This window comes from Macaca mulatta, chromosome 19 (assembly GCF_049350105.2).
Source record: "Macaca mulatta isolate MMU2019108-1 chromosome 19, T2T-MMU8v2.0, whole genome shotgun sequence".
Classification (NCBI taxonomy): Eukaryota; Metazoa; Chordata; class Mammalia; order Primates; family Cercopithecidae; genus Macaca; species Macaca mulatta.
The window spans coordinates 68003594-68025749 of NC_133424.1; the positions used below are offsets into that span (position 1 = coordinate 68003594).

At 56.5% G+C, this 22156-nt stretch overlaps 1 protein-coding gene across 5 annotated transcripts; it reads left to right on the plus strand.

Annotated features, from left to right (window-relative positions):
- Window positions 1-848: 848 nt before the first annotated feature.
- On the plus strand, window positions 849-22127 carry U2AF2 (U2 small nuclear RNA auxiliary factor 2). Of its 5 annotated transcripts, none has more exons than XR_013410334.1 (13): window positions 849-1873; window positions 5902-6037; window positions 6875-6919; window positions 7214-7317; window positions 7681-7832; window positions 9121-9237; window positions 10328-10466; window positions 14932-15011; window positions 15098-15220; window positions 15506-15604; window positions 15860-16108; window positions 21355-21907; window positions 22034-22127. XR_013410334.1 is itself a non-coding variant. In XM_015125134.3 (12 exons), the coding sequence occupies exons 1-12, from the start codon at window positions 1825-1827 to the stop codon at window positions 21487-21489; spliced, it is 1428 nt and encodes a 475-aa protein (XP_014980620.2). In that variant the 5' UTR covers window positions 849-1824; the 3' UTR covers window positions 21490-22127. The 5 variants fall into 5 exon arrangements, 3 of the variants coding, with proteins under 3 accessions (XP_014980620.2, XP_014980621.2, XP_077838036.1); XR_013410335.1 differs by having other exon boundaries at window positions 15506-15592; XM_015125134.3 differs by having other exon boundaries at window positions 21355-22127.
- Window positions 22128-22156: the final 29 nt, after the last annotated feature.

Consider the following 22156-nt stretch of genomic DNA (forward strand, 5'->3'; position numbering starts at 1 on the left):
TGGGCGGTCAGGCGGGAGGCCGGGTAGGACAGGGTGTAATTAGCCCCCCGGAGGCAGAGACGGAGAAACAGCTGTGCCCCTGAAATCTTGGAGGCAGAGCTCTGGAAAAGAAGCGCGGACACAGCCGGGTGCGGTGGCTCACGCCTGTAATCCCAGCGCTTTGGGAGGCCGAGGCAGGCGGATCACGAGTTCAGGAGATCGAGACCGTCCTGGCTAACACAGTGAAACCCTATCTCTACTAAAAATACAAAAAATTAGCCAGGTGTCCCAGCTACTCGGGAGGCTGAGGCAGGAAAATCGCTTGAACCCAGCAGGCGGAGGTTCCAGTGAGCCGAGATCTGGCCACTGCACTCTAGCCTGGGCGATAGAGTCTCCGTCGCAAAAAAAAAAAAAAAAAAAAGTAAAAAGCGTAAACGCTACCCGCTGGGCTACCCGGACCAGTGAGTGGCGCGAGAGGCGGGACTCGATGACCTCGAGCAGGGGAGGCCACCCAGCGGCCAGGCCAAGTCTGGGGGATTCTTCCGTCCGGCCGCCAGGGGGCAGTAACGCCAGATCATCTGTCTCCCGGAAGGACTGCGCGATCATCCATCTGTTGCGCCTGCGCGACGGGAGGGGCCGGAGCGCGTTGATGCGGTTGCCAAGACAACCAAGAGGGTGGCCGGATTTAACCGTTGGGGATTAAGCACTTTCACTCCAGGAAGGGAAAATCTCGCGCACGCGCAACGGGGACTGAAACCTGGTCCCCGCAACCCCCTTCACCGGAGCAGTGGGAGAGCGCGCCACAGAGACACTTACGCAGGCGCAGAAGCCTGTTTCCCCCTCACCCGCCGCTTCCACCCTGCGCAGGCGCAAAAAGCCGCGCTGGCAACCTCCGCAGCGGTCGCGCGCACCGTTCACCCCTCTTGCTGCTTTTGTCTCGCGCAACCTTCTCAGGCCCTCCGCGAGGCCGGTCCTTTTTTTCTTTCACTTTCCCCACCCGGAGAGCCAGGTGCTGAGAACCGGTACCTCGTCTCCTTCTCTGTATCCCTTCCCCTGACCCACCTCGCCTCCGTCCTCCCTCCCTTTTCCGTTCCCGAAGCCGGAAGGAGCCGAAGCACCCACGAAAAAAGCCGAAGCTGTCCCCGGAGAGTGAGGCCTTCACGAAGCGGTGGCGGAAGGAGCCGAAGTTCTCTGATCTGCGGAGTGAGCAAGTGGCATCTCCGGAAAGAGCCGAAACTTGGACTCGAGCTTAATCCCAGGAGGGGCCCGAGGGCGAGCTCCGGAAATCTCCGGAAAGAGCCGAAGGCCGGGACGGTTAGGATTGTCGGAAGTGGCCGATTGCTTGGACAGGGCCGGCGGAGAAGATCGGAGGAAATCCGTGGAAGCAGCCAAAGACTGGGACGGATTGAATTGTCGGAAGAACCCGAACTCGCAGAGGGGGCTGGGCGCAGTGGAACACGAGGACACACGGAAACCTCCGAACGTTGAGGAGATAATTTTGGAAAAGTTACGGAAACCTGGGAAGTCGGCGAAACCCTACCTTCGGGTGTTTTCGGAAGCAGTCGCAGCTGCCATCTGCGTCTCCTTCGTCCAGTGTCCGGAAATAGCCGACGCGCTTCGGAGCCAGGCTCGGGGGGAGGGGCAAGCTCGCGGGCGGGCGGGCGGGTGAGGGGGCGGAGCCCGGGCGGGTGGGGAGGGCTGCCGGAGGCTTGATTAGGTAGGAGGTGGCGAAGCGCCGGCGGCGGCCGGAAGTAGCCGAAGCCAGCGGCGGAAGTAGCCGAAGCGGCCGGAGCGGGCGGCAAGGCGAGGCGAGAGCTGCACAGGGCCCTACGCGGCCGCCTCAGCATGTCGGACTTCGACGAGTTCGAGCGGCAGCTCAACGAGAATAAACAAGGTGAGGGCGCCGGGGTCGCGGGGCGGAGGTGTGGGCGGCTCCTCGCGTCGCTCTTTGCCCCCCCGCCATTTTCTCCCTCGCTTCCCCCCACCTCTCACGGCCGTGCGACCCCCCCCAACCCCGGTTCCGTGGCGCGCGCCTCGTTCACGTGACATCCCCAGCGTTCGGCCGCGCGCTAGGCGAGGGGAAGGGGGCGGCAGGGCGCGGGCCCATGACGCATGCGCACGGCGGCTGTCCCCGTGCCCCACGTGGTCCTGCCGGAGGTGGCTCGGGGGACGCGGCGCGAGTGCGCCAGGTACCTCGACGTGAACTTTTGTTTTTTAAAATCTTTTTGTATTCTCTGAAAAGGAGATTATGTTAGGCCCCGTAATCCGTTCTTTTTCTCCCGCTGCCTTGGCACTTCCGCTTCCGGTCGGGCCCACGGCCGCGTCTCCACGCCCCCTTTGTTTCCAAAATGGCGGTTGTGAGGAGTCGGGGGGGCCCCCCTTTCCCTCCTTCACGTGGATGAGGACAGAGCTGTTTCGGGGGACTCTTGGAGGCCACGAGCCCGTCTCATACCCCTTTTCCTTTTTGCTGATTTGCTGCGACCTCTTCTGCCAGGTGGTTTCTGCCCCGTCTGTTGGTAGTGGGGCGCCTCATATTAACGTGTTGGGCGCATGTTCCCTGAAGCATCTGCATTCTTTGAGTGTCGGCACGCACGCATCCTGCATATGCGGAACTTTTGGCGGTCCCGAGAATCGCGATATGGAGTGTTTGAGACAAACCTCAAATCATGTACGATCCCAAACTCGGGGCACCTGATAATACTCAGCCTCAGATCTCGATGTAGAGATAAGGAAACAGGTTCTGAGGGAGGAAGAGGGATCTGGCCCACTGCGCTAAACTCTTCACTTAACGGGGAAGGTGGGAGGCAGGTTCCTTTCAGGGTATCGAGAATGTGATGGGTGAGAACAAAAAGCGTGGGGCCCTGCTGATCTTAGGGATTCCGAGAATATTAGAAGTGGGAGAGTTGTTCCATGTTTCAGTTTGAGAGTGAAGAAACACAGGACTAGGGAAGGTTGGGGACTTGTTTCATTTCTTTTGAGGCTTCAGCTGCCCATGATCCTAGGTCGTTCGGAGGACGAAATGAGGGCTAAGGAATTTTCCTTTGAACCCAGGGGCTGTATTAGGAAACAGTGCCCTGGGGAAGAAATAACGTTTACTGAGGGTCTGACTCTGTCTTAGGTGATGGACTGTTCAAGAGCATAGGCTTTGGAGTTGAGCACATCAGGGATTTAGATACTTGCTTTGTTGGTTAGTAACTACTTTTAATACGTTTATCTTTCTTTTTTTTTTCCTATTTGTAGACTGATTATTATTTTCTTCTCACTCGGTTTTGAGAAGATTAGTAAGGATTATAGTAACGATAGGTGTAGTTAAACTCTGAGCGCTTATGTGTGCCAGGCTCTTCGCTAAACTCTTAGCGTGATTTTATTTAGGGGATCCTTGTAACAGCCCTGTGAGGTCAAAATGATTTCCACCTCTACTGGGGAGGAAACTGAGGGCTCAGAAAAATTAAAAACTTTCTCAGGGCTCAGCTAGTCAGAGGCAGAGCTGAGATTAAATGGGGTAACGTAAAGTGTGTGGCATGTGGCATGTGGCTTGGTGTACACTAGGTGTGCAGTAAGCGATATTTGCAATTGTAAAATTCCATGCTTAAAGAGGAGGGTCTTCCACTCACAGAGATTGTGTCACAGTTGGGAAAGGGCAGGAAAAGGTGCTTTCCAAATGTCATTCTGTCACACAACACCTGAGTGGAGTAGATGTGACCCTCGTTTACAGAGAAATCAAGTCTTAAAGGTTAAGTTGTTTTTGCATGGTTTTTGTTGGTAAGCAGAAAAGCAGGTACTGATTCTGAGCTCTGGCTGGCTGCAAGGCCAAGTTCCACTCTGCTGGGCCACCAAGTGGAGCTGATCGGGCCGTTCTTTGAGGCTCTCAGATGGTGCTTCACTGGTTCTCCCGGGGTTTCCCCCTTGGTGCTGATAGGGCCCTCCCTGAGACCTGGCACGGCTCCTGGGTTGCCGGAGCTGCTCCCATGAGATGACCACAATACAGTGTTGTGAGCAAATGAAGCTCTCTTGGTTTTTACCTGTCCAGCATCAGTGTGTGGGAGAGGGTTCTTGTCATAGGGGAAGCTCTGCCCACGTGTCACTCTGCCTGTGGGCCTTTGTGGAGGACGGATCAGCCTCTGTACCTGTCGGCTTCTGCTTCAGTCCCTTCCTCTGCTACCTGTGTCGATAGGGAATTTCCTTGTCTGTGTCCCAGGCACCCAACGGGCGTCATTGCTTTCTTTGCGTGGCTTCCTCTCTGCCTGCTTGCCTGTTTCAGAGCCTTAGCAGCAGGAAGGGCTCTTGGGGCTCACGGCCTGTCCATCTTACAGGCGTGGAGTTGTGCCCAGTGCCGTGCCTGCGTGCTTACCCTGCTGCTCTGCACTGCTGGCCTGTCCTGCCAATTGTTCCTCCCAATTTCAGTTTTTGATTTTGGGGTTTTTGGCCTTCGAGGGGACAATTATATTGTCATTAGTGGTTCTAGCCAGACTTGAGTGTTCTGCCTGATCCACATTCAAGAGTATGACTTGGTGCCTAACTCACTGATGTTTTAGTGTTTACGTTCTGGTATCACCATTTCCTAGCTGTCTGGCCTTGGGCAACTGTGATCTCTCTGAACCTTAGTTTTCTACCCATTAGGTCAGCCCCCCGCAGTGTTTTTCCGAAACAGTAGTGAGGATTAAGAACAAACAAAGCTATTTAGTACAGAAGCATCTCAGTATTTGTTTCTGTTTTTTTCCCTTCTGGGTGCATATTTTTCTGAGTGTTGGTGGTTTTGGAATTGTGATGCTTTTCCAAACATTCAAATTGCATCACAAAAACATAAGACAAAACGCTGTGGGTGAGGCTAAAGTTTAACATCCTCCCTCAGTGCCTTTTCCTCCTCTTGTCCCCAGGGATGATCACTCCAGGAGATGCGTGTTAACATGAGCACCTTAACGTGTGCATCTTTTTTGTGTGAGTGCTTCGTGGCTAGTTGAGAAATCTGGGTGTCTTTGAATTAAGGAAATGGTATGGCGGTGCTCATGAACACCCCCAATGCTCATGCTTTATTCTCCATCTTAAAGGGCCGGTCGTCCTTCTTCAGGGGTTGAAGGGTCTGGTGAGAGCAGAGGTCTCTGTGGTTTTAGCAGCAAGGCTCTGTTTCTAGTGGCTACGTCAGGCAAATACAGGGTTGAGGGAGCCGGCTGGAGGCTGGCAGAGATGCATGCCCCTACCCTACAGTACAGCCTCTCCAGCACTTGGCTTTGAAGGGAGTGAGGCCGGGAGAATCAAGTGGTTTGGGATTCAAGTCTGGATGGGGCAAGCTCCTCCCCTGTCCTGCTGAAGGAGAGGAGGGCCTCTTTCCCCTTCAGTCTGCGGATTCTCTGAGGCCCTTCCCTTCCCCTGGGGAAGGGTGCTTGCTTCTGCATTATTCACTGGCTTGGGAAGGGATGGGTTGAGTTTCCCTGCTTCCTGGGGACATCAGATCCTGCCTGGCACCTGACCCCCAGGCCTGATGGTGGGGCTGTGGGTGCCAGCTGGTTGCAGAGGTCTTTCCTGAGGGGTCGCTGGGTCCCTTCAGGAAAACATCATTGGGTCTCTTGATTCCCCAGCCTCTAGCCCTGCCCCTCTCAGGGACGACCCTGGGGTCAGGCCCCTCAGCCCTCGAGGGGACCAGGAGCCAGCCTCCTCTGTCTTCTCTGGCTCCCAGCTCCTCCTGAGCATCCTCAGGTATCTCACACCCCGGGGGCATTTCCAGGCCCCGTCCCCCTGGTCCCCTCGTGGTCCCTGGACTCGCTTGTGGACCCAGGAGGCCTGTTAATTCCCTTCCTCCATTGGATCCCTTCCCTTTGGGGGTGGCCTCCCTGGGGCTGGGGACATAGCCACCAGCGCGCAGGGTGGGCTGGGCCCGCAGCCTTACTCCGCTCATCCCTTGCCCCTCCTCTCACCCTTGCCCAGAGAGGGACAAGGAGAACCGGCATAGGAAGCGCAGCCACAGCCGCTCTCGAAGCCGGGACCGCAAACGCCGGAGCCGGAGCCGTGACCGGCGCAACCGGGACCAGCGGAGCGCCTCCCGGGACAGGCGGCGACGAAGGTACTAGGGCTCAGGGATCCTCCTGGGGCAGCCTGGGAGTCGGGGGGTTGGTGTTGGCCGTCCTGTGGGTGGCCTGTGCGTGTCTGTCTGGGCCCGGGCCCTGTGTGGCTCGTTTGTTCTTCGTATGCATCTGGGGGAGGGATCTACTGCTTGGTCTGTCTTGAATTCCGATTTTTTTCCCCTCTTTCTGGGGTTTCTTTCATTTTCTCTTGGTGGTTGCTGGTGGGTTGCTGGGGGCAGTAGGTTCTTTATCTGGAGCCTGGGAATTGATTCTGTGTTTTCCTTCACAAGGGGCTGTTCTCTGTCTCTGACTCTGAGGGCCTGTTCCTTCTTTTCGACTCTCTGTGGCTCTCTGTGGGACTCTCTTCGAGGGGGTTGGTCTCTGCCTCCAGTTTCTTTCTTCCCTGCCTCCCAGGAGAAGGGAGCTCTTGGGACCGAGGCAGTATCCACAGCCTGGGCTTACTTTCTGGCCCAGGGGTGTTGGTTTCCACCGCCTCTTCCCTTCTAGGCTTCCCTCTCTGTTCTCTGCCCCCTTAGGTGAGGAAGGGCAGGATAGGCGGAAGTCCTCCTGCCTCCTCCCAGCTCAGTTTCTCCAGCTAGAGACCGGTCCTTCCTGGCCCCTGGCCCCTGGCCCCTTTCTCCTTTCCTCACTTCCTCTTTCCTGGGGGTTGGGAGTGTTTGGGGGGAAATAGCAGGGCCGAGGGGGGCCTGCTTGCTGCTTGTTCACCTCGGCCCTGCTCCCGCCCTGGGGCTCAGTGCCCTTGGGGGGGTGTGGCATGTGGGGAAGACGAGGGTCCCCAGTCACCCCTCCCCATACCTTTCCCTCCCACCCCCCAGCAAACCTTTGACCAGAGGCGCTAAAGAGGAGCACGGTGGACTGATGTGAGCTTCTCTTCCTGCCCCTTCCTCCCTGATGTCCACTCCCTTCACCTTCCTCACGCCCGTGCACCCTGTCCCGCCCGTTTCCAGCCCTGGCCCAAGCACTGGGAAGAGTCCACTTACCTTGAAACCAGCACCCCTCCCCCAGGCCCTGCCCCAGACCCTCTCCTTCCCTGGAGAGAGTGGAGCTTACATGGTTGGGGGGAGGGTGAAAGGGTGCCTGGGAGGGGGCTCGCAGGCCCCCTGTTAGTCAGACTGAGGTTGCCCTGCCCCGCTCTCCCCTCCCACCTCCCCCAGTCGTTCCCCCCGCCATGAGAAGAAGAAGAAGGTCCGTAAATACTGGGACGTGCCACCTCCGGGCTTTGAGCACATCACCCCAATGCAGTACAAGGCCATGCAAGGTAGGGCCCTGACCGGGCTGCTCCCAGAGCGAGAGGGTGCAGGGGCTGGGATTCTCCGTCAGTCATTCCCCTGCGTGTGTGCGTGGAGGGGGTCGAGGACACAGGTGGAGGGTTGCACACCCTTGGGAGGTCTGGTCTCTGTGCTTTTGAGGCCTCCCTCTGGACGCCATTAGGAAGTGAGGCTTCTTAGGAGTAGCAGTTACAGGGTGGGGGTCCCGAGGTGGAAAGAGGATTCTGGAAGGTGCTAGGGCCGAGAGCCTGTAGGAGCTTTTTGCCGAGGAGGGGAACTCCCAGCGTGTGGTGGGGGGAGGTCACTGAACACTCCCCTGATGGGGTTTTATCCTGCTTTTACCCCCTTTGAAGCTGCGGGTCAGATTCCAGCCACTGCTCTTCTCCCCACCATGACCCCTGACGGTCTGGCTGTGACCCCAACGCCGGTGCCCGTGGTTGGGAGCCAGATGACTAGACAAGCCCGGCGCCTCTACGTGGGCAACATCCCCTTTGGCATCACTGAGGTACTGCCCTCCCCCTGCCCTCCCCTCTCCCTTGTCCCCTACCCCATTCCTCCCCTTCCCTCCATTCCCTTTCCCCAACCTGCACGGGTCAGACTCTGCTCCTGCAAGCCCCCCCGGCCCCCTCCCAGACGGACCGATGGAGTTGAGCCAGCCAGGGGCCGGGCTGGGGGTGGCCCTCCCTCCCTCCTCTTCCCTCTCCCGTCTCCCCTCCCCCCAACCTCCTCCAGCAACCCAGGGATCAAGCACACACATAATGTACCCACGTGTTGTACCTACGTGTCGGAGAGAGACAGAGAGGGAGACTTGGACACACACACACACACACACAGACGCACGCTGCCCCTCAGTTTTTTTCTGACACGCCTCTCCTTCTCTGCCGCCTGTCCCCCATCCTCTCCCCCACGTCCCTCCCATGGTCGCTGTTCTTTTATTTTTGATCGCCCCTGACCTCCCCCTTCCCCACCACTCCTTTTCCCTCTCCCCTCTCCCCAACCCCTTCCTGTGGCACCCCCTGAGAATCCCGAGATCAAAGAGTTGTTTCCATTTCTCTTTAAAGTGAAATATTGTGGGGCTGAGATCCCTCGTAGCAACAAAAAGTTTGCTACCATCGTCGAAGGCAAGTAAGGTCCATTCTGACTTTCTCAACCTGCACTTTGCTACATTTGATAAACCAGCCCCCGGACTCCAGGGCCAGATTCCTCCACATCACTCTTTTCTCCTCCCCTCCCGTCCCTGCCCCTCCTCCCTACACTCCTCCTCTCCCACCCCTGCACTCTTGACCTCGTCCTCCTCGCTCATCTCTGTCCTGCTTTCCTTTTCTGTCCTTTGCTCGTCTCTGCCCCTGCCTGCCGCTTCCTTTCTACTTTCCTGCCACTTTTCTCTCTGTCTCCACCGGGTGTCCGTTCCCTGTGTGCCCTGTCTCTTCATCTCCTCTGTTTCATGTTTTTCTTCATTTTGTGTTGTCACCATTCTCTCTGCTTTTTCTTGAACAATCTTCTCCTTTCCCCTGATTTTTTGGGACCCCTATGGCTGTCCCCCAACGCCTGTCCATCGCCTGCCCTTGGCCGTCTTCTTGCTACTGCTTCCTCCCCATTTTCTCTCTTGCTTCTGTTCCTACTATTGACTTCTACACCCCCACCCATATTCCACTGTTCCTTCCCCCCCTCCTCCCTCCCCTCATCCCTCTCCCCTTACCCCCAAACCCCTCTGTGTCTCCCTCTCTCACCCTTCCCCTCCTCTCTCCACCTCCCTTCCCCCGCCCCCCCCTTGTCTCCTATTCCCTCTGCAGGAGGCCATGATGGATTTCTTCAATGCCCAGATGCGCCTGGGGGGGCTGACCCAGGCCCCTGGCAACCCGGTGTTGGCTGTGCAGATTAACCAGGACAAGAATTTTGCCTTTTTGGAGGTGAGCTGGGGGAGTGCGTGGGGTCAAGGAAACGTGTGTGATGTGAGGGCCCATCCCCCAGGCGGCAGGTGTGTGGAGCTGCCCTGCGCTGTTTCCACTGGGCCCTCTGCAGCCCATTCTCCACCTGGTCGCTGAAGTGAGCCCTGTAATAGCTCTGCAGATCTGATCCTACTTTCTGCCTTACCTTTGCTTTCTGTGTGACCCGAGAGGCCTGTTTGGCCTCTGCCGACCTTTTTGGCCTTTTCCAGACCATTCTGGCGCAGTCCTCTGCACTCTGGCCATGCTGACCTTCCCAGTAGTACCATGCTCCTGCATGCTTGGCTAGAGTTCTTCACCCCAGCTGACTGATGTTCCTAACTAGTCTTCTGTCACCCCAGCTGACTGATGTTCCTAACTAGTCTTCCGTTACCCCAGCTGACTGATGTTCCTAACTAGTCTTCCGTTACCCCAGCTGACTGATGTTCCTAACTAGTCTTCCGTTACCCCAGCTGACTGATGTTCCTAACTAGTCTTCTGTTACCCCAGCTGACTGATGTTCCTAACTAGTCTTCTGTGTCAGTGTTTCTCAACCGTTGGGAAAGGGCCTTGGTTTTTGATTTTCGACTCTTGGACTGATACCTGGTGAAGTACTGTGAAGGCATTGGCAGTGTTGGCTTGCTCTAGAGGTTTCTGAGCACTCCCTCTCACTTTGTACTTGCCTCACTGCAGTCCACTTTCCGTTGCGCTGCTCCGGATGTGGGCTGAAATGTCCCCTCACCAGAAATACTCCAGTATTGTCATCTCCCCATTCAACTAGGCTTCCCCGTGACATCCTTTTTCAGCATTTTGTCCCTCTTCTGCATCGTCACAGCCTGCAGTTGTGTGTGTGCCTCTGTGTTGGTGTTGGGTGCCTGGTGTCTCTCACGGTCGAGTGTGAGCTCCTGGCAGCAGGGACATGCGTGTCTGTTGTCCTCCCAATGCCCAGCCTGGGGCCTGGCATGTCATATTTGTTCACATGAGTGAAAGGAAAGAGGAAATCCCAATCCTGGAACACTAGGGCCTGTATCAGTCACTGGCCGCCACCCTCACCACACCTTTCTCTTTCATTCAGTTCCGCTCAGTGGACGAGACTACCCAGGCCATGGCCTTTGACGGCATCATCTTCCAGGGCCAGTCACTAAAGATCCGCAGGCCTCATGACTACCAGCCGCTTCCTGGCATGTCAGAGAACCCCTCCGTCTATGTGCCTGGTGAGTGGGGGATCCATTAAGGGTCCTCTTCCTCCCCAGTCCTGTTCCCATGGCCCGTCCTTCCCTTCAGCCCAGCTGGAGTGGCTTAGGAAGTCATGTAAGTACTGTGGACCATAGGTGCCTTTTCCCTGCTTCCCCTCAGTCTGTGTGAGTGGGGTGCTCTCCTGCTGTTAGAGAAAGTGCTTAGGGCCGGGAGAGGGAGCTGTGACCTGCTTGGGGACACACAGCTTGTACGTGGCAGAGCCAGGATCAGACCAAAGGTGCTGGGGGAAGTGAGGGGCTTGTGGTCGGGACCTGGTGCCTGCTCTGGGACCTTGGAGGGCTCGGTCTGTGCCCGTCGGGGCTGGCGTGCGTCGACAGTTGGCAGCAAAGTTCCTGCTGTGGGGTCTGGCACCTGGGTGTTCACTCGTTTTTTGTTTCCCATGTTTGCCTTGAATCTTGTGTTCTGGGCCATTCCCCATAGCTGTGTTTAATATCGTCTCTAATTGGTAGGTAACAGCAAATCAGGGGTTGGCAGACTATCTCACTGTGTGAAATCAGCCAGACGGTGTCTGCGTGCATGGGCCTGGCTGTGTGCCGGCACACCTCAACACGCATGGCTGCTGAGATTGGGCTTTCCTGTGCTATTCACAGGCCACAGGATGGTCTCCCTTTAGAAAGCTTGCAGGATGTACAAAACCAGGTGATGGGCCCTGTCAGCCCACAGGCTATAGTTTGCTGACCCTTGTAGTTGATGAATGGATTTGAGTGAGGGTTTGTCTGATGCCCTGTCAGGGTGTGGCCGTGTCTCCTGGGACGTGGAGGAGGTGGGGTTCTGCTGGCCAGTACTCACTGTTGGAGGAGCCCTTTAGAAACCGAGTCAGCTCTTCAGGGAGGCAATGTGGGGCCCCAGATGGAGGCACATCTGTGTCAGGCAGAACTTGGGCTGGGTCCCTCACTGGCCTCCAGTGCTTTTCTTGTTGTTGTTGTTGCTGCTGTTTTTTGAGACGGAGTCTCACTCTGTTGCCCAGGCTGGAGTGCAGTGGCACCATCTCGTCTCAGTGCAAGCTCCGCCTCCAGGGTTCAAGCAGTTCTCCTGCCTCAGCCTCCCGAGCAGCTGGGATTACAGGCACCTGCCACCATGCTCGGCTAATTTTTGTACTCTTAGTAGAGGTGGGGTTTCACCATGTTGATCAGGTTGGTCTCGAACGCCTGACTTCAGGTGATCCACTCACCTCAGCCTCCCAAAGTGTTGGTATTACAGGCAGGAGCCGCGGCGCTCAGCCCAGTGCTTTTCCACCGTGACTTTTGGTAAATTCAGCTAACCTTTTAGAGCCTGTGATGTATGTTGACATGCTCCAATCTGAATGGACTTTTTACATATGGGTGCGTTTCCCCGATCAAGCTACAGAATCTCTTCCCCACATCTCTTCCTGGTGACTCCACTGTGTTTTCGTTCATTTTAAATCCTGTGAGTGGCCCGCCACTTGCTGGTGCTTACTGTGTGTCGGGCACCGTCCTAAGTGCACTCCACGGATGACATTCCTACGATACAGGGATGGCAAGTTACGATTGAGAGGCCAACTCTGACCCACTGCCTGTTTGTTTGTTTTGAGACGGAGTCTTGCTCTGTTGCCCTGGCGGGAATGCAGTGGTGCGATCTCAGCTCACTGCAACCTCTGCCTTCCAGGTTCAAGCGATTCTCCTGCCTCAGCCTCCCGAGTAGCTGGGATTATAGGCATGTACCACCATGCCTGCTAATTTTTTGTGTTTTTAGTAGAGACGGGGTTTCACCATGTTGGCCAGGCTGGTCTTGAACTCCTGACTTTGTGATCCACCCGCCTCAGCCTCCCAAAGTGTTGGGATTACAGGCGTGAGCCACTGCGCCCGGCCACTGCCTGTTTTTTTGTAAGTAAAGATTGGTTGCGGCACAGCTGGCCTCGTCGTGCAGTGCCTGCTTCCGGGGTAGGGACGTGGTGGGCCTTGGGGAATAGGAACGGTGGGTTATGGATCTAAGGTTGTTTCTCTTACCAGGCTGAGGGGCTTGACTCTTCTGAAGGTGATGGGGTGCTCTGGCAGGGGCTGAGCTGAGGGCGACCCAGTGATAGCAGTGGCTGCCGAGCTCCTTTCAGGCGTCCCCTGGGCTGAGATGGCCTGGTCACCATGGGAGGGGACATTCCTCCATCTTACAGATGAGAAAGAGCTTTAGGACAGTGGGAATCCCTGCTGGGTCTTCCCCATACCATCTTTGCTCCAGGTGTGATGCTTGATAGATGCAGCCGCTGAAGAGGTATGGGGCCCTGTTTCCCCGCCCGACTCTTGCAACATCCTTGCCAAGTAGGGCTCGTCCTCCTCAGTGATGAGTGTAGGAACTTGAGGCTCCGAGAAGATTCCTTTGAAGTAGTTGTCATGTAACAGCGGCTGACCCCACTGACAGTGCTCACAGTGTGTGTGTGGGCTGGGCTAGCCCTGTTGTGGGCATTGAGTCTCACAGATGCCCGGGCCACGGTGACGGCCATGCCTGTTTTCACGTCCTCTATTGAATCAGCACTTGGCCCGAGCTGTTCTCACACACGTGGCTCGCACGACAGACGCCAGTATTCTTCCCATTCTACAGATGAAGACACTGAGGCCCTTGGAGCCTCATATGGTACAAACATGACTTGAACTCAAGGAGCCATGTACCCAGAGAGCCCAACTCTTGCACCCTTGGCCCTGTGTTGCTCAAGTGAGACGTGTAGAGCCCGGGCTCGAGGCCGAGCTTCCAGTGTGACCCAGGCACAGCCTGCAGCCTGCCGTGCTGCCTGTGGAGAGTCACAGCTGAGTGTGGGCTCCGGAGGCTGTCTTTTTCCTGCCTCTGTGGCTGTGCTCTGTGCCTCAGTTACTGCCTTCTGTGCTGTAACAGCATTGCAGTAGGAGACTTGAAAGTCTGACAGGATGCCTGGCCCTTGGGGTGAGTGCTTGGTGTGTGTTCCTGCTCCCGGGCTGCTGCTACTTGTCGCTGTAGCATAGGAGACCGGTCTCCTGGGGTCTTCGGGGCCCCAGTCTGGTGTTTGGAGCCGGCTGGGTTGGTGCTTCCAGTTCTCTGGTGGCGGCGTCATCATGGGCTGAAGGGGCTTGAGCAGGTAGGAGAGGGTGCGTGGGGGCGTCTCCCTCTTCCCATGGGCACAGCGGCTCAGCTTCTGAGGGTCCTTCCCATGTCTTGTCTTACCTGTTCCTTTCCAGCATCAGGATGGAGGTGGGATGGGGCCACTCACACCTGGTGTGGGGGCTGCAGAGGAAGGGGAGGCCACATGGCCTAGGCTTTGAACTTGGGAGTCAGGCTGGTTGGTTACCGGGTCCTGGCATAGCTGGTATCTGACAGGACGGCGTCAGGATACATTGGCAGAGCCTGTGAATCATCCCACCAGCAGGCACTTGTCTGTGAGTCCAGAGTTCAGCGGCTAGGGCAGGATCAAGGGCCAATCAATTCAGCTGATAAGCCCCCACCCTGGTATGTCAGCCCTCGAAGACATTGGATCCTGCATCCCATAGTCAGCCCCGAGTTCCCAGTGAGATCAGAGCGGCTAATGCTGCGGATGCTGCTCTGAGACTTGCTGAGCAGCCTCAGCTCCTCATTGTGCCTTGCCACCCGTGAGGGCAGGGGCGCCCCTGCAGTGGCACCTGAGCAGCCTCGGCTCCTCGTCGTGTCATGCCACCCATGAGGGCAGGGGCGCCCCTGCAGTGGCACCTGTTGTTCTGGCAGGGTGTGAAGGGAGGCACTGAGCTTTTTTTTTTTTTTGAGACGGAGTCTTGCTCTGTTGCCCAGGCTGGAGTGCAGTGGAGTGATCTCAGCTCACTGCAGCCTCCGCCTCCTGGGTTCAAGCGATTCTCCTGCCTCAGCCTCCCGAGTAGCTGGGATTACAGGGTCCCACCACTACGCCCAGGTAATTTTTGTATTTCTAGTAGAGATGGGGTTTCACCATGTTGGCCAGGATGGTCTTATCTCTTGACCTTGTGATCCACCCGCCTTGGCCTCCCAGAGTGCTGAGATTATAGGCGTGAGCCCCCCATGCCCGGCCGGGGATAAGCTTTAATGGGAGCCTTGCCTGGGTGGCTGTCAGAGAAGGGGTGGAGTGTGTTGGGACTCAGCAGTAGGTCCCGAGCCCAGGTGAGCTGCCAGCATTCCACAGCAGCAGGTGGCAGATGTGGGTGTGAACTTTGTGCCTTCGGAGCGTTCTGGAGGATGTTCTAGTTTGAGGTTCCCTTGAGGCTGGGCAGATTTGGGAGACAAGGTGCGTTCTCCCCAGGGAGCCTCTGTGCCACTGCCCAGGACCCTCCCTCGTCAAATCAGGCTGGGGTGGGATGGGCATGTGGTGGCCCCTCCCTCGTCAGATCAGGCAGGAAGTGTTCTTTTTGGCGATGGAGGAGCTTGCCATAGGCTGTCCAGGTGTTTGGGAAGATAACCTGGTACTGGAATTGAAGTTCTTCTCACCTCTGCCCATAGGGGTTGTGTCCACTGTGGTCCCTGACTCTGCCCACAAGCTGTTCATCGGGGGCTTACCCAACTACCTGAACGATGACCAGGTAACCTCCGTGCCTCCCTCCAGTCCCGTGCCCCCCCCCCCCGGCCCCACCTCAGCCCAGCCCTGATAGACTCTCGGCCGCTGCAGGTCAAAGAGCTGCTGACATCCTTTGGGCCCCTCAAGGCCTTCAACCTGGTCAAGGACAGTGCCACGGGGCTCTCCAAGGGCTACGCCTTCTGTGAGTACGTGGACATCAACGTCACGGATCAGGTGAGTCCCTGGCCCCTGGCCGCTGCCGCGTCTGTCCTTCCCTGCCTTGCGTCTGTTGCCAAGCCGTGGTGTCCCCTCCTCGGGACGGGGCGGGAGGCGGCCAACCTGAGGCAGTGCCCTGCGTGTGGGCTTGTCCTTGTCCCATGGTGTTGGCTTTTTCCAGGCTCTTAATCCCCTTTGCCTTCCCCTCTTCCCCCACCAATGCCCCGGCTTGGGGGTAGGTGTTGGGCTCCCGGTCCCTGACCCACCTCTCCCGTACCCCTACCCCTCGTCCTCCAAACGCAGGCCATTGCGGGGCTGAACGGTATGCAGCTGGGGGATAAGAAGCTGCTGGTGCAGAGGGCGAGTGTGGGAGCCAAGAATGCCACGCTGGTGAGCCCCCCGGCACGTCATCTTCCATTGGCTCGAGGGACCCGGGGGTGGGAGGGCTGGCTAGGGACAAGCGTTCTGATCTTTCTCCCAGCTTTCATGGGAAGGCAGTTGGGGGGCGTTCAGTGCAGTGTTGGGGAGTGGGGCTTTAGGTGTTTAAGTGTAAGAGATGGCCTTTTCCCTGGGTGGGCATCTGAGGGGCATAGGCTTGAGCAGAGGGAGACTGGGTCTGGGCCCCCTGTGACGCCCCTGCCTCCCCTGGCCCCACAGAGCACCATCAATCAGACGCCAGTGACCCTGCAAGTGCCGGGCCTGATGAGCTCCCAGGTGCAGATGGGCGGCCACCCGACTGAGGTCCTGTGCCTCATGAACATGGTGCTGCCGGAGGAGCTGCTGGACGACGAGGAGTACGAGGAGATCGTGGAGGACGTGCGGGACGAGTGCAGCAAGTATGGGCTTGTCAAGTCCATCGAGATCCCCCGGCCTGTGGACGGTGTCGAGGTGCCCGGCTGCGGAAAGGTCAGGAGGCCCTGGGCTCAGAGCTTTCTCACCCTCTCCCCCTTCCTCTTCTCGCCCTCTCTTTCCTCCCTTCTCCCTCTCTTTCCTCCTTTCTCCCTCTCTTCCCTGTCCCTCTCCTCTCCTCAGTCTCCCTCTCCCTTCGCTGAGCATGCATATAGGTGTGTGCCATCACTGAGTGCTGCCCTCAGGCCTGGCCATAGGAGATGTTGGTGACAGTCTGAGGCCTGCAGGCGAGACAGTAGTTGGGGAATGCAGCTCTGTATTGCTTTAGAACTTGGCCCTGCTCCCCCTTCTTATATGGCCTTGCTTGTGCAAATGGTTTTGTCTGGTCTGTGGAGTGGGGAAGAGTGCTGGGAACAGTCCCAAGACACCTGCTGGTGTCTGCTATGTCAGGCACTCTGCTGAAGCTGTGTTTGCACTCACCCTGAGCCCTCTAAGTAGCTCCTGAGCTCCATTGTGGGAGGAGACAGGCACAGCTGGGGTGGCTCACACTGGCAGGTTTCAGGTTCTCGGAGTCTGATTTCAGAGCTCACTAAGTCCTGTCACCTCCAGCACCGTGACAGGTATAACCAACTCACCTTGTCTGCCTTGTGAGACGGTGGTGGTGAGGGCGTGTGACCTGCTCTTTGATCCCCTTGTTCGGCGTATGTGTGGAATTCCCACCGTACCAGGCTTGGAGGGACCTCTGTTCACTACTGAACCCTCAGTGTCTACATCAGAGCCTGGTACAATGATGCTGAGGGTTCAGTAGTGAACAGAGGTCCCTCCTGTCCTGTGCAGCAGAGGTCCTGGGGATGCAGCTGTTAGAGGACATGCATGCTGTGTTGATTTGGGGCAGGGGCGGCATTCCTGGGTGTGCTGTTCATTCAGGGTGGTCAAGGTTAAGAGGTGGCAGTGAGCAGGTGAGCGAGCGAGGTGGTGGGGCCCGGGCTGAGTGGCAGGCCTTGGAGGGCTGCATGGGTCTTAGAATGACCGGTTATTTTGAGCCAGATGGGAGGGAAGCAATACTGAGAGGCCTCCAGTGTGGTCACGCCTGGCAGATGGAAATGGCCCCACATGGTGAGGTTAGGGGTGGGTGCGGAGGCACAGCAGGTGCTTCCCTGGGCTCTGCCTCCCCTGCTTAGCCCTGCAGGGCAGAATGGGGATGAGCAGGAGGGCAGAGAGGGTGCTGTGGACAGGAGGTCTTGCTGGGGGCTGGCAGGTTTGGTGCTGCCGAAGTGATGCCACAGCCAGGTTTGTCAGGACCAAGGCTGGCTGTGCAGGGCCAGATTGGGCAGGGGGGCCTTGTCGTGGAAGCAGCTCGGCTTTCCCCTGGAGCGGTGGGCTTTTCAAAGAGAAAACAGTGCTGTGGTGGTGGCATTTTTGAGGTGATTATGGCTGCAGTTGGGAAGATGAACGGTGGGGAGGTGTCCCATGATAAACTGGGTGAAAGATGGTAATCTGATTTAAAGTAGCAGCAGGGGATGGAGAGTTGAAGGATTTGAGGGAGACTTGTGCCTGGGAAGTGTCCAGACTTTGGTGATCGGTGTGTTTGTGTGCGGGGGAGGCCTATGGGCTGCTCAGTAGCAGCTCTGATGGTGGGGACGGTAGGTGAGACGCAGGGGTGACAAGCAGGTTGTGGGGGTGAGCCGGGGGAGGGGCGGCTAGCTGGCTTTGGATTTCTGAGACACCCAGTAGAGATGTCGAGGATGAATTAGCTGGACAGGTCTGTGCTCCCAGCATGAGGGCTGATGGAACTCAGGTGTCAGGGTCCCGCTTGGGACCTCGGGATGGCGGAGTGGGAGAGCAGGGTTGGGATGGCGGAGTGGGAGAGCAGGGTTGGGGGGGCAGCTGGAGAGGTGGGCTGATGGAACTGAGGTGTCAGGGTCCCGCTGGGACCTCGGGATGGCGGAGTGGGAGAGCAGGGTGGGGGGGGCAGCTGGAGAGGTGGGCTGATGGAACTGAGGTGTCAGGGTCCCGCTGGGACCTCGGGATGGCGGAGTGGGAGAGCAGGGTTGGGATGGCGGAGTGGGAGAGCAGGGTTGGGATGGCGGAGTGGGAGAGCAGGGTTGGGATGGCGGAGTGGGAGAGCAGGGTTGGGATGGCGGAGTGGGAGAGCAGGGTTGGGGGGGCAGCTGGAGAGGTGGGCTGATGGAACTCAGGTGTCAGGGTCCCGCTGGGACCTCGCGATGGCGGAGTGGGAGAGCAGGGTTGGGATGGCGGAGTGGGAGAGCAGGGTTGGGATGGCGGAGTGGGAGAGCAGGGTTGGGATGGCGGAGTGGGAGAGCAGGGTTGGGATGGCGGAGTGGGAGAGCAGGGTTGGGATGGCGGAGTGGGAGAGCAGGGTTGGGATGGCGGAGTGGGAGAGCAGGGTTGGGATGGCGGAGTGGGAGAGCAGGGTTGGGATGGCGGAGTGGGAGAGCAGGGTTGGGATGGCGGAGTGGGAGAGCAGGGTTGGGATGGCGGAGTGGGAGAGCAGGGTTGGGATGGCGGAGTGGGAGAGCAGGGTTGGGGGGGCAGCTGGAGAGGTGGAAGGAGCATCTTAGAGAAGGGCAAGGGGAAGGCCAGCAGCATCTCCTCACTGCAGCTCCTGCCCATGCCCTCCAGAGTCCCCGTCCCTTGAGCTGGTATGTCAGGGCTGCTCTCTGGTGTTGGGCTGGAGCTTGGCTCAAGCAGGGGCTGAGGAAACATTTGTGGGAAGAAGAGAAGGAATGGAGAGACCCTGGCCTTTGGGATCAGCTGACCTGTTTTACATATTAAATTTATTGCATTGGCCGAGCGCGGTGGCTCCGCCTGTAATCCCAGCACTTTGGGAGGCTGAGACAGGCGGATCATTAGGTCAGGAGTTGGAGACAAGCCTGGCCAATGTGGTGAAACCCCGTCTCTGCTAAAAAAAAAATACAAAAATTAGCCAGGTGTGGTGGCGCATGCCTGTAATCCCAGCTACTCAGGAGGCTGAGGCAGGAGAATTACTTGAACCCGGGAGGCGGAGGTTGCAGTGAGCCAAGATTGCGCCACTGCACTCCCAGCCTGGGTGACAGAGCAAGACTCGGTCTCAGAAAAAAAAGAAATTACTGCATTGTATTCCTGTTTTCTTCTTAAATTTTTTGTTACATGTCTTTTCAAATGTACCTGAAAGTAGAGACTATGATAGTGATGAGTGTTTATCATAGTATATGTGCTAATATTTTGGTGTTCCTTCATCTGGCTTCAAGTTACCAATATTTTGTCATTCTTAGTTTTCATATTCAGCTTATTTCTCCCCCCTCCTCCTTTTTCTTTGCTGGATGATTTTAAAGCATATCAGAGATATTTCATCTGAGATCGTTAAGTATGTTTCTAATTTCTCAAATAACATTTGGGTCAGATAACTTCTCTGGGGGGGCCTGCGCTGTGCGTTGTAGGATATTGAGATGTATCCCCACCCTCCACCCACCAGATGCAGGAGCACTGCTCCCCGCTTTGAGACACCCAAAAGCATCTCCAAACATTGCTCCGTGTTCCCTGGGGACAACCCCTCCTCCATTTGACAACCATTGCTCTAAGCAGATAACCTTAAAAAATTGTTCTTTTAACAAAACCACAATAGCATGATTAGATTAGCAAAATTCTTTACTGCCTATTCCGTGTTCAAATTTTTCTGTCTCAAGAATTTTTTTTATTTTATTTTTTGAGACGGAGCCTCGCTCTGTAGCCCAGGCTGGAGTGCAGTGGCGCGATCTCTGACTCACTGCAAGCTCCGCCTCCTGGGTTCACGCCATTCTGCTGCCTCAGCCTCCGGAGTAGCTGGGACTACAGGCAACCGCCACCACGCCCGGCTAATTTTTTTTTTTTTTGTATTTTCAGTAGAGATGGGGTTTCACTGTGTTAGCCAGGATGGTCTCGATCTGCTGACCTCGTGATCCACTGGTCTTGGTCTCTCAAAGTGCTGGGATTACAGACGTGAGCCAGCGTGCCCGGCCAAGAATTTTTCTTCTTTTTTTGATATGGAGTCTCACTCTGTTGCCCAAGCTGGAGTGCAGTGGCGCAATCTTGGCTCACTGCATCCTCCATCTCCCGGGTTAAAGAGTAGTAGCTGGGACAGGCACCCCCCATCATGCCCGGCTAATTTTTTTATTTTCGGTAGAGATGGGGTTTCGCCATGTTGGCCAGGCTGGTCTTGAATTGTTGACCTCAGGTGATCCTCCTGCCTCAGCCTCTCAAAGTACTGGGATTACAGGCGTGAGCCACTGTGCCCAGCCAAGAATATTTTTTATAGTTTGTTTCAGTAAGGATCCAGATCAAGGTCCCTACCTTGAATTTGGTAACAAAAGTTTCTATAATTTATCCTTTGTACCTCTCTCCCCACCTTTTTTTTTTTTTTTTTGCAAGCTCTTTTATTTGTTGAAGAAATAAGTTCGGCCGGGCGCGGTGGCTCAAGCCTGTAATCCCAGCACTTTGGGAGGCCGAGGCGGGTGGATCACGAGGTCAGGAGATCGAGACTATCCTGGTTAACATGGTGAAACCCCGTCTCTACTAAAAATACAAAAAACTAGCCGGGCGAGGTGGCGGGCGCCTGTAGTCCCAGCTACTTGGGAGGCTGAGGCAGGAGAGTGGCGTAAACCCGGGAGGCGGAGCTTGCAGTGAGCTGAGATCCGGCCACTGCACTCCAGCCTGGGAGACACAGAGAGACTCCGTCTCAAAAAAAAAAAAAAAAAATAAGTTCATCTGCTGTATAGGATTTTCAGTGTTCATGTAGGCTCATTGTATTCTTCCCTCCCTCCATTTTCCTCTAAATTGGTTTAAGTAAGGTTAGAAGCTGGAAGAGATCAAGATTCAAGTTTTTAAATTTTAGTCAACCTGAGTTTGAATCCTAATTTCTGAGCTTCCCTTAGCCCATTTATTGTTGGGAGAACATGGCTGTTGGGGTGGTTCTGGGAGCGCCCACCATGGTGGCTCGTGTGGAGTAGACGCTTAGCGCGAGGGACCCCTCCCCACGGTGAGCTCGTCTAGGCCTGCCCTCTATGGCTCTGCTGACTCGCCAGCGTGTCTCTCTGTTCTTTCTCCTCCTCCATGCCTATGGTGTGTCTTTGCTTTTTTTTTTTTTGATCCTGGAGGATGTTTGGGTAAACTTCACCGAACCTGCACTAAGGGTTCCTTTCTGACGCCTGTGGCGAAGCCCCCTCCTCCCTGTCCCTTCTGCCTTCAGTGCCGGGGTTGGGTGGGTGCTGGCTGGCTGGCTGCTAGGCTTGAGCCTTGTTCACAAACTGCCTCTCCTTTCCCCACAGATCTTTGTGGAGTTCACCTCTGTGTTTGACTGCCAGAAAGCCATGCAGGGCCTGACGGGCCGCAAGTTCGCCAACAGAGTGGTTGTCACAAAATACTGTGACCCCGACTCTTATCACCGCCGGGACTTCTGGTAGAGGCGGCTGGGGGAGGGTGGGGGCAGGGCTGGCTGGGGGCTTCTCCCCACTCCCGCCCCCCCCTTATCCCCCTCTGAAGACGATGGGCAGAGGAGTGACAGCCGCAGACACACGACAGCCGGCAGCAACTGGAATGGCAGCAATTAAGGGTGGGGGGCGGGGGTTGGGGGGTTAGGGCAGGGAGGGGACTGGGGAAGTGCGCACACAGCCCACACAGACAACACGCACCCACACAGACACAGAGGGAAGGGGTTGGGATGGGGACAGGGTGCACAGCAGGGCGGGGTAGGACCCCAGCCCCTCCCAAAACAGCCTCTCCTCCCTTAGACCCCCTTTCTCCTCCCCTTCCCCACGGTAGGAACATAGCGTGTTTATATTTTATGGCCAAACTATTCTGAATTTTGTTGTCCGGCCCTCAGTGCCCTGCCCTCTCCCTTCCCAGGACCACAGCTCTGTTCCTTCGGCCTGTGGTCCTCTCTGGTCCCCTCCTGGGTTTCTTACGTAGTTGATTTTTCCTCTTTAGTCTCCCCCGACCTGCGCCCAGCCCCGTGGCCCCTGCCCCTCTCCTACTCTCTGTGGCAGTTTCATATTTGCTAAGACGAATTTGCTCATTAAACATTTTGTTGTATTTTACTTTATCGAGCGGCTGTGTGTCCAGTGTGTCCGA